Raw genomic sequence first — 12,105 nt, 5'->3', positions numbered from 1 at the left:
TCAATATTCATACTCTAAAACTCTGTAGGCACAAAAATATAATCATATGAAAATCTAATATTAGTGAATCTTAATAGAAAACTATAAATATAATTTAATCACAGTGTCATGATGTTTTATTTCTCAATTTAATCTAGGTAAGCTTGAATCTTCAAACACTAGGAAAAGTTAACTTTAAAACAATGTAAGAGATAGAGGAGGGTAGCCTTCTGGCAAATGTTTACCTTGTGGAGTTATTTACCCTATTAAGAAAAGAAGATTTGGCAAAGTAATCAGGATTTACCATACTAGGTGATGCTTTCTTTACACAAGCTCATGAGCATAACTTGCATTTTAATTCTTCTTAGCTATCCCTAATCTATTAACTAATTCATTTCCAAATCATTCTTAAGACAATACTTCCAAACAATTTGCACCTTTAAGACATCATAATACCTATTACTATGGGTTTTTTTTCCCTGAATTTTGTTTTTTGCCATCTCTGCTTCTCAGATGCCTGAAGTGTTTCTCAAAGTCTTTTTAGTAACAGTAATGAATCATTGTATATGCATCATGGACAATACCTCACTGCAGTGGATACAGCGCCCGTGTTGAATAAGAATTCTGAGGAGTTCAGGCCTTATTGATGGCAATAGCAGGTCTCTCTGTTTGGTGTTTGTCTCTTGTAAGAGCTGAAGAATATTGTCTTTGACCCATTAGATAGGTATTGTTCTAGTCTGTCACATACTCACAGTCTTTGTTCCTTGTGCCCGCTTGGTTCCCTATTTCCAATCCTACTGTATGGCCAGAATAAGAATGGGTGGCTGTGTCACTGGTTGATAGAGGTCCTTAACACTCTCCTGTCCACTTCCATTGAGGAAGTTAGTGCACGTGTGGAAAGTCAGAAATAACACAATAATTAAGGTACATTGCACAGCAAACTGATGTCTTGTTTTCCTACACTTCAATACCAAAAACACTTTTGTTTATATGGTATGAATGTTAGCTTGGTGTGTTTGTGGGATTCCTAGGAGTAGAAATAGGTGTATCCTGATTCTTGCCTTCTCTTAGGACTATTTTACTCCTATTGGGTTGCTTTGTCCAGCTTCTATTTGAAGGCTTCAGGGGAGTCTTACTAAATCTTGTTTTAGTCCTGTTTGCTGTTGTCTCTTAGAAGCTGGATGATATCTGAACAGAAAATGGAGGGGTGTGTATGGTGGATCTAAGGGAGAGTGGAGGTTTTGAGGAGCTACAAGAAGTGGATTAAGAATAAAATGTAGTTGTAGTTATTATGTATTATATGAAAGAGTAATGTATTTTCAATAAAAGGTTAAATAAAACAAAAGGTTTGGATTCACAAAGCCAAATTCATAACATCTCTAGCACGTACATTCTACCACCTGAACTGCGAATTTCTTTTTAAAGTTAATTATCTTATTTATTTACATCCCAAATGATGCCCTCTCTCTTGGTCCCCCCCCCCTCCCAGAATTCTTTTCCCCATTCCCCTCCTTTCTACCTTTGAGAGGGTGCTTCAATCCCTCTGGGGCATCCTCCTTCCATAGAGCATCAAGTCTCTAAAAGATTAGATGCATCCTTTCCCATAAAGGCCAGACAGTACAGTCCTTGGCTACATATGTGCCAGTGGCCTTATATAATATATGCTGTTTGATTGGTGGCTCAGTCTCTAGAAGTTCCCAGGGGTCCGGGTTAGTTGATACTGTTGTTCTTACTTTAGGGTTGCCCTCCCCTTTAGCTCCTTCAGTCCTTCCCCTAACTCTTCCATAGGGGTTCCCAGCCTCAGTCCAATGTTTGGCTTAGTATCTGCATCTGACTTAGTCATCTGCTGGTAGAACCTCTCAGAAAGCAAGAATACGAGGCACATGACTGCAAATACAACATAGCATCAGGAATAGTGCTAGGGTTTGGGTTCCACCCATGGGATAGAGTCCAAGTTGGGCTAGTCACTGGATGACCTTTCCTTCAGGCTCTGCTTCCTTTTTGTTTCTTCATTTGTTTTAGATAGGAACACTTTTGGGTCAAAATTTTTAAGATGTAGTGATGGACCCATCCCTGCACTAGGGGCCTGTCTATCTACTGAAGTCTACTGGAGGTAGTCTCTTCAGGTTCCATTTCCCAATGTTGGGCATTTTGGCTAAGGTCATCCTTTTTGGGGACTGCAGAGTCTTCTTCTTATTATTATTATTAATATTATTTTTTTAACCTAGTTTTCTTTCATTGGATTTTTTTAGTTTACATTTTAAATGTTATCATCTTTCCTGGTTCCTTCTGTAGAAATCCCCTATCTCCCCTGTCCCTACTTCTATGAAGCTGCTACCCCAACCACCCATGTTCTCCTACGTCCCCACTCTGGCATTCCCTACACTAGGACATCTAGCCTTCACAGGACCAGGAACCTCTCCTTCCACTGATGCCTGACAAGGCCAGCCTCGGCTACATATGTGGCTAGAACCATGGGTCACTTCATGTGTACTCTATGATTGGTGGTTTAGTCTCTGGGAGTTCTGGGGGGTCTGTTGATTTGATATTGCTGTTCTTCCTATGGGATTGCAAACACCCTTCAGCTCCTGCAGTCCTTCAAATTCTTAAGGGTGGTCTTTCACCCTAAGTTGATGATGAGCCTTTGATATGAGAAATCTGACCACAGAGATATCATTTCTTCAGTATCTGATTTTATCTTCACAATATACACATACATATATGGTCTAAACAACAATTTCTAAACCACATGCACAACTTCTGTAATAAGTCTGTTTTATTATAATCAAAACCTGACAATGTGTTCTTTAAATATGGTATGCTTATATTTTATAGTTAAAAATGAGCATGGTAACTATTTTTTCCACATATTTGTTAAGAGTACATTGTGCTCAGTTCTGGATGCTAAATACGGGCCATGATACCCATGTGTCCTTCTCTTTTTTTATTGATAGTCATCAGTTGTGGCGACCCAGGCATACCAGCCAATGGATTGAGATATGGAGATGATTTTGTGGTTGGGCAAAATGTTTCTTACATGTGCCAGCCAGGCTATACCATGGAGTTAAATGGATCCAGCGTCAGAACATGCACAAGTAATGGAACATGGAGTGGAGTCATGCCAACATGTAGAGGTTTGCAAATAGTTCTTTCAGCATTGCCAAGTTATAGCCAGTACCTATTTTACTGTTTATAAACAAATTTTATGCATATTTAAGTATATAACTATTCTGCTGCTTTCTTTGTCTGCTACCAAAATGTAGGGTAGTTTACTTAAAAGTCCTACTGTAATACATAGATATGTTAAAAGTGTCTCTTTATCAAACTTATTTTTTTGTCATTAGTGACAGTGAGATGTAGCTCAGCATGAAACAAAGTACAATGCTGTCTGGTATGTGCTCACCACTGGTGCTTACAACAGTGGGTATTTGTGAAAGACTGTCACCTGAGCAAGTTGTAAGTTTAATCTTCTCAGCTAATTAAGGCCATCCTCTTACAGATGGCAAACTAATGTCTTAATTTAGAAGAGCTAGTGTCAATAACGGCAGGTTAATATCTGAGTTCAAAGAAGCCTTACTTCAAGCAATGAACTTTTATGATAGCTTTATTTTTAATAATTGGTGTTTTCTATTCATGCATCCCTCTGTGTATCTAATAGTTGATAATACAGATAATAGTTTGAATATACAGAACTTATATTTTCGCAAATGTATTGATTGAAAGGTTTTTCCGTTTTTTTTTTAGTATTACATTATCTAAGTAAAATCAGACACAGTTTCATTTTTCTGTGCATATTAATCTCATATGTAATAATATATGCAGTTTGTCATAGTGATCCACACATAGGCATTTATATTTTATAAGCTGTTCTACACAGTCATTCTTATATATAATGGAAATTGACATATTAGCCAACTCAGGGTTTTCTTGCTACCTATTGATAATCATCACAGCAGAGTCTTCTCATTTCTATGCTTAGAAGACTGTTGCCTCCTTTTCTTCTCAAATTGACACTTTGACTCTGTCTGAAGATAACACCAGCTAAGCCAGCTTATATTTTAAAATTACGTAGTTACAAGTATGATAGGCCTCAAAATATGTGCCTGTATGTTTTCAGTCTCTACTGTAACCAGAAAAACAATTTGTCTGAATTTTAAAAAGAAAGTGTTATAAAATTACTTAAAAAAAAAAAGACCGAAAAAAAAAAAAAAAAAAAAAAAAAAAAAAAAAACAGGTTCAACGTTGAATCTGTAGCTCACCATCCTCTTTTATGGTCCTTGGTAAATAATATTGTGGAAGAGAAAACAATGTCATTAGTTGCAGAATAGCAGATAGAAGGGCACCCTCTCTGCTTTCCCCTTCAGTATCAGGCGGAATTAGTAACCACCGGTTGCCAACTGCAAGCATCCTCTTCCAGGGTTAAATTTTTGAGATCTTGCAACAAGACCAATGGCAGAATAAAACGTGCCGCACTGTGATGCCCTCCAAAAGGTTAAATGACGCATATGCAGCTCTTAATGATAATTATTTATTTATTTCACACAGGGTATTTCAACAGCTGTGTCTAATTACTTTTAATGTAATTGCAGCTGTTACCTGCTCAACTCCTCCCCAGATCTCTAATGGAAGGCTGGAAGGAACAAATTTTGACTGGGGTTTCAGCATTAGCTACATCTGTTCCGCAGGATATGAGCTGTCCTTTCCTGCCGTTCTGACCTGTGTGGGCAATGGTACCTGGAGTGGTGAGGTCCCCCAGTGCTTACGTAAGTAATGGCACTTCAATAATATCCACAATGTTTGCAGTAACATTTGTTTCCTAAACCTTTCACATTTGCTAGTCTGGACCCAAAGAGACTGAGCTCCCTACAAGTACACAATTAAGATTTAAATTTCAAAAGCCAATTTTCATAAATGTAGATATTTTTCCATTTATTCGAGTTATTATGTTCCTTCTAGTTTGGCTCAAAATATTTTAACCAAAGTGCTTTATTTCAGTTAAGAAAAATACAGTTTTCTAAATTATTCTTTCTAAAAATTTTTTCAAAGATGAAACAATCTTAAGAAACATTACCAACTTATCAAATTAAAAAGCTAATTTTATTTACTATGGAATTCTGTTAGGCATGGGCTAATATAGCAATCAAAGTGGCCCTCTTTAGGTATTATTTCTAGACTTCCTCAGTGTTGACAGACACATAGCCCCTGAAACTCTTTTTACACTGAAGATCATCTTGGAAAACACCACTGTGTTCATGCAGCTTAAAGCTACTTCTAGGCAGACAGAGTTAAAGAGTTTTACAGAAAAAAGTATCTGTTTTTATATGAATGAAAATTTTCTATCTATCTAGCAGTTTACTAACCCTAGTAGGTGCAATCTGGTCATAGAGCACTTGCTAGCATGGATGAGTCTCTAGAGTTGATCTCTAGCTTGAGATAGAATGAGAGAGAATAGAATAGGGAGGGCAGTAGGGAGTTAGATAGATAGATAGATAGATAGATAGATAGAGAGACAGAGACAGAGACAGAAAGATGCAGAGAGACAGAGACAGAGAGACAGAGAAAGAGAGACAGAGAGACAGACAGAGAAACAGAGAAAGAGACAGAATGACAGAGAGAGACAAAGAGATGAGACAAATTAATTTAGTGATTTTTTTTATTGAAACTAGGATAAGGGGAGGAAAAGCAGAAATAGAAAGTAGTAGTACTAATAGTAGAAGTAGAACCCTTAAGACAAAGATCACTATATTATGTATTATTTGAAGTGATTCTATTTTATATGATAGTAATTAAGTTCTTAATATTACTTAAAATTATGTTAGAAAATAAGTTATTTCAAAACTGTCTTTGAAAGATGAAGCTTATCATTCATAATTTAACTCCTTAATTTCATTGAGGCTCGTTTTTTGAATATTTACCAGTAGACTGTGCTGGCCCAGCATGCAGGCTAATACTCACTCTCACCACCATGTTGAATCATTTAGATTTTTCTGTTGCCTTCAACTATATATGCTCTGGTTAAAGCCCTAATCACACTTAGGCATGTCTTTATTTGCATAGCATTTAAAGCAACCTAACGGGCAGCCATGCCATGTGCCTGCTATGTTTGTTGCTATTTTTTCTTTTAGAGGAAGACAAATTTTCAGCGTATGAATTGTCATATTAGGAAATGGAATGTATTTGAAAAAAATAATTACAAGGTGCACTGTTTTTACACTGTGATTTATAAGGAAAAGAAATTTTTTCTATATAGGTCTACTGGTCTGGAGGATTAAATCCTACTTGTTCTCATCACCTAGGGACCTTCTTCAGGTTCATCCTGTACCAGGCACACATGGATTTTTGATGTCTGCATCTGCCCTTGCTAGGAAGATCATTGCCATGTTATTTGAAATGCACATTCATCTTCCATCTCACACCGTACACAAAGACTAAATATCCTTCCTTTGAATTATTTTCCCCATAGTATTGATTGCCTTACCACATGTTCCCTTCGCTTTGTTACTGATGATATGGGCTTGCTTCCTTCAGAAATGTATTAAGAGCACAGGAAGATGAGTATTTTTCAGTGTGTCTCGAAATATATGGAGATGCCTTAGAGTATCCAGAATAGTATTTTACCTAGTAGAACCAAAGAAGCTTCGTAACAAGGGAGGATGTACTACTTTGGTGTTGTTTTGTTTTGTCTTGTCTTTGTCAAATCATTTGAAATGGGAAAATCAACTTTTTAATATAGGTCTTTTGAGTTAAAAATACCTACCTTTAATGAGGGTCACAACTGATGGTGGCAGCCTTTGGAAAATGATGAAAGAAGGAAGCTTGGCCTCCCTGTCTGCTATTCTTACTCTTGATAGCAAGTCTATTATTTCACTGGCATTCTAACCTGTTTCTTTGGGATTATGATGCATAATGAGAACCAGTTGGGACACATGGTCTTGTTATCTGAATAGCTACTGGATTGTGTGGATGGACCACAGCTTATGAGCTCTTGTAGATACCATGTGTATAGGTACCATATACATGATACATAATTTGATTTTGGTTTTATATACTACAGAGGCGATAGATGCTTACCAAGATGCCAAATCTTTATTTTCCCCACAGGGTTTCAGCCTTCCTGAAAAAGCTGACACCCAGCTAGCTCACTCCATTATATTATTCAAACGTTCTAAGTTTCCAAATACCAAAGGTATCTCGCCCTCGCTGCCTGGGAGATTGAACAACCCACAAAAAACTCAGTCCCTTTTGTTTATGGCTAGCCATCATCAAAAGAAACAACTATAGGTTTTCTAGGAGTGTCTTAGTACCAGTGTCCAAGAGTAGCAGCAACCTGTCACATGGCACCACCAAACAGCTTAATGGGTTTGCTGACTCATTCGAGCAGTTGGCTGGGAAACATTCCTAGGGATGGATTTGAAGGCTGGGAGATAACGCTGGAAAGAAAGTAAAACTGGATGAGTCTGAGTTAGCTGATATAGCTACCTTGATTGGATATTTTAGGTTTAATATGGACACTTACACAGTTAGAAAAGTCATCAAAAATTTATTTGATTTATTGGCTGAGTAATTTTTCTTATAAAGATGTCCATCTTAAAAAGGCATTGGAGATGCTAGACGTTCCTCAGCTTAGTGTTGATGAAAGATGTTTTAAGGACCGGGGAAATTGTAATGCTAAAGTGAGTGTCCTCTATCAAGCATAATACTCTAAAATGGAAAGACCCAAAAGACATGTCCTTCATCAATCCTGCAGAATGGCTACAGGGACACCAGTGTATTTCAAAAGTTTTTTGTCATCTTTTTTCTTGTGACAGCCCTTAGGGTCAGAGGTGCTGCTGTTCCGTTGGATGAATTAAATGTAATAGGTTTAATTGGGCCCCAAATTATCATGGGCCAGGTGGCGACACTGAATCACCAGGCAGGATTATCATAATGAGAAGCACAGAGAAGCCAATGTCAAGAAATAGCCTGACCCCACATTGGGAAGCACAGGAAGAGTGATTTTTATGGCTGCATGACTCATATGGACCTTTGGTACAGCCCTTTTATAGAGCTTTAAAGATGGAAAACATGGCTTTCTGGAGAAAAAAGAAAACCGTCACCAGCAACCAAACATAAAAGGCTTGAGACCCATAAAGTGGTTTTCCAATGCTAAGTTGTTAGATCTAGGGTCCTATACATACAAATAACACCTAACAAACTCACAAGATTGCATGCACGTTTATTTGCATATTACGATACCTATTCTTGACTGCCATCTTCGCAGCCAAAGTTTATGAGTACACATGTGAGAGACTTTTCCAATTTAAATTATTTGAAGTGGGAAGATCTATGTTTAATCCAGATAATTTTCGGCATGGAGATACATGTTTATTCTGGGCAACACCTTCCAATTGCAGCTTATATAAATGACATGGAAGAAGATGTCCCTCTTTGCTTGCTTGCTCTCACTCTCACTGGGAAGTCCATTACTCTACCAGCATTAAAGCCCGCATCTTCATGATTCTGATACATACTGAAGACCTGTTGAGACATTGAGTTTTATAGACTAAACTATTGAGGTGTACCTGACACTTCTGTGGCTAGACAGTCATTGTTTGATTAGCTGTAATGAATTCTATTAAATAACACAAACATGGGGTATTTGTTAAATATATAAAATATATAAATATGAAGATAGAATTCATAGTATATATATAGCAAATATTTCATATATTATATATATTCTATGATATATACATATATATTTTTATATATTTATTTTTGTATGTAAATTCTGTATGTTTTGTTCTTCTACAGAACTCTGACTAATACAGGAAGCTAGCTTAATATCCTCTTAAGTATCTTGTCAGTAATTTGAAGAGGAAGTCATTAAAATATTTGTATATGTAGGTCTACGTGAGATTGACCCTATCATTAATCAGTTTTGAGCCATATAGAGGCTTTATAGCACACTTTGAAGAATTGTCTATTGGCTGATTCCAGAGGGGACATAGACATGTCAACAGTTCTGGTACTGTTGGAAAGTATTAGGGATTGAGGGATAGTTTCCAGCCTATTGTTCCATCAGTAAATTCTGCTAATCTCAGTTTAGGAATGTGTAATATTCCAGCCAATCATTGAAGATTCAACAAATATAAACATGAAAATAGGTAAGAGATGAGAAATAAGTTAATTGCAGTAGGAGGGAGTTTAGAAAGGGTGGAGGTCACAGTACTCATGATACACTTAGTGCATATATTAAATTTCAAAGAGGAAATTCTATAAAAGGTATTAAAAATGTAACTAAAAGAAAACAACAAAAAGTTACTCTGATGTGATAAAAGGTTATATAATATTAGATAATATATTAAATAAAATAATGAAAATATTTGAACATCACAAATACAACACATTAAAAATCCTGTTGAATATATGGGTAGCATAAAAATCAGAAAATAATATTTTAAATATAATTTAAATATAAATTATTTTTTAAATTAAAACATATTGGTATACACATTTGGTTGCTCAAATGTACAATAAACAGATAAAATACATATGTGCTTATGTTTGTGTGTATATAATTATAGGTGTATGTGTGTGTAATTATGCATATGTTATTTCAAGAGTAGATTACAGCTTTGCAATAAGTAATTAGAGATTTATTATTTGATTCTGATCTATTTAAATAAAAAATATAAACCATTTGACATTTACTAATGGCCATGCTAAACAGAGCAAGCACATCCGACTAATTGTTTAAATTGTGTATGTTCTTATATAATTTATACGTAAACTAGAAAGGAGTTGCAAAATTTTCCTGGAATAAGTTATCATAGATATCAGGCTAGTTTAATATTCCAGTTAATTTTCATGATCTTGCCAATTATTTACTCTACTGGATCTATTTTGTGATAAATATCTCCATTTTAACTTCTAGCCAAGTTTTGTGGTGATCCTGGTATACCTTCCCAAGGAAAACGAGAAGGCAAAAGCTTCATCTACCAGTCAGAGGTTTTATTCAGCTGCAATGCTCCCTTCATACTGGTGGGATCAAGCACGAGACTATGCCAAACTGATGGCACTTGGAGTGGCTCATCACCTCACTGCATAGGTAATACTGATAAAGGCTGGTTATGCTCTGTAATTGCACAATAGTATATGGAGAGACCATTTAATGCTTGTCTTACAATGTAAAAGGTATAGGTGGTATTATATATATATATATATATATATATGCATATATATATATATATGTGTATGTATGTATGTATGTATGTGTGTATGTATGTATAGAACCTTTTAGACGTACTGAGAATGAATACAAGTGGATCATGCCATCATTTTTTTTGTCACTTTAGACTTCCAGAAAGAATACTGAAATGATTTCATCACCCATAAGATTAATGAATAAGAAGGGCGTGTCAGAACAGTAGTATTATTAAGTAATATTATTTTAAAATATTTTAACTAGTAAAATGCATTCATATGCAGTGAAAATTGCTCCAAAACATAGGGATATTTGAAGGGATAACACACACACACACACACACACACACACACACACACACACCAGTGAACTAACAATAAATGCTACAGTTTAGAAATCTACCTAGTATCCTCCATGCAGACAGTTAACTCAGAGATGACCAGCTCTACCATTGCAGGCAGGAATGACCTTCAGGGAAGTATCAGATCACTCAGAATTATCAGTCCTGTGTCTATGAATTGCTTTTCCTTTTACAGGAAAATATAGCCCTATCTTATATCTCAAGCCAACATTTCATACACACAGATTTCTTGAAAGCAGTATTTTTTTTTAAAAGAAAACTTTTCATTTAGAGGGTAGGTTTGATATTAAGTACTTCTCTTCTGACACACGTTTCAAAGTCTCAAGAGCCACATAATGCATATAAAGGGAGTTGAATTTCTTTTTTTAAAGATGTGTTTTTTAAAAAAATGTGTACATGTGGGAGTCTGTGTGTGGGTATGTCTGTGCGGATGCAGATCTAGCCGAGGTCACAACTGTCTGGTATTCCAAGAGCTGGAGTAACAGGCTGTTATAAGAGGCTGGATATTTATGCCAGTCACTGCATCAGATGCTATATAAACTAATTTAATCTCTTAATCACTGAGCTGACTCTCCAGCCTCAACCTGAAATTCTTGCTTCAAGATTAGGAAGGTTCTGCTACTATTATCTTCAATATTCTTACCCAGAGTGCATTTGCTAAGGCCAAGGTTATTTAAAATTGACTTGCATTTGAGAAGTATACTTGGTCACATAGATTTTTTCTTTTTGAAAGTTTGGTATCTGTATATTAATTACTATCCCATTGCTCTGATAAAAACACAGTGTTCAAGGCCAATTATAGGAGAAAAAGCCTACTTGGAATTAGAGTTGGGAAAAAATATGTGTGATTCTTGGGGGCAGAAGGGTTTAAGGCAACAGATGGTATGTATACTCTGCAGAGCAAAAGTCCTGATCTTGAATTACAATCATAAAGCAGAGAGAGTGAACAAGAAGGGGCTTGAATCTTTAAACTTTCAAGGCAAACCCCCAGTGTCAAACATCCTCCACCAAGGCCACCTTTTCTAAGTATCTCAGACATTTCTACAAACTCTGAACCAATAGTTAAATTCATAAGGTTATGGAAGACACTGTCCTCACAACTGCATTGCATTTTGGTCATATTCATCACTGCAACTCTTCCTAGAGCCTCCTCCCCTTCCTTACTCATACAACTTTATGTTATATTTAAAATGGCCCTTTGTGACCAATTTATACTGCTCCGATTTTTTTGGAAGTGTGGTTTCAGTGGAGCTTGGCTGACATGCCAGTTGTTACTCTCCTAGAGAAAATTGTCACTTGTTCATGCAGATAATGACTAGCAGTCACTATATTGTGAAGGTTAGGATTGTGTTCCCAGCTTCCATCTCTGTGGTTGGATTTGTTTGACTGGGACTTGCAGAAGTTGTATGCATTTGGTTTCAACTATTTTGAGTTCACCGAGGAGTGCTCTCTTTTGATTTTTTACTTTAGAACCTACTAGAACGTCTTGTGAAAACCCAGGAGTACCAAGGCATGGATCACAAAACAATACGTTTGGATTTCAAGTAGGTATTATTTTATTATTAGGTTCTGTTTATGA

General features: G+C 36.2%; 1 protein-coding gene across 3 annotated transcripts in view; it reads left to right on the top strand.

Annotated features, from left to right (window-relative positions):
- CSMD3 (CUB and Sushi multiple domains 3) overlaps positions 1-12,105 on the top strand; it is a gene marked incomplete at both ends in the record, with an annotated part of 1,162,760 nt that overhangs the window by 1,125,257 nt on the left and 25,398 nt on the right. For all 3 annotated transcript variants that reach the window (XM_080909303.1, XM_080909302.1, XM_080909301.1), the window contains 4 exons: positions 2,934-3,113; positions 4,569-4,742; positions 9,896-10,069; positions 11,997-12,070. In XM_080909303.1, coding sequence (XP_080765429.1) covers positions 2,934-3,113; positions 4,569-4,742; positions 9,896-10,069; positions 11,997-12,070 — 602 coding nt within the window. The remainder of the gene's footprint in view (positions 1-2,933; positions 3,114-4,568; positions 4,743-9,895; positions 10,070-11,996; positions 12,071-12,105) is intronic.

The sequence above is a fragment of the Micromys minutus genome (genome assembly GCF_963924665.1).
Source record: "Micromys minutus genome assembly, chromosome: 33".
NCBI classification, from domain to species: domain Eukaryota; kingdom Metazoa; phylum Chordata; class Mammalia; order Rodentia; family Muridae; genus Micromys; species Micromys minutus.
Note: the sequence above shows the minus strand (reverse complement) of the source record. Positions and strands in the feature narration are given on the sequence as shown.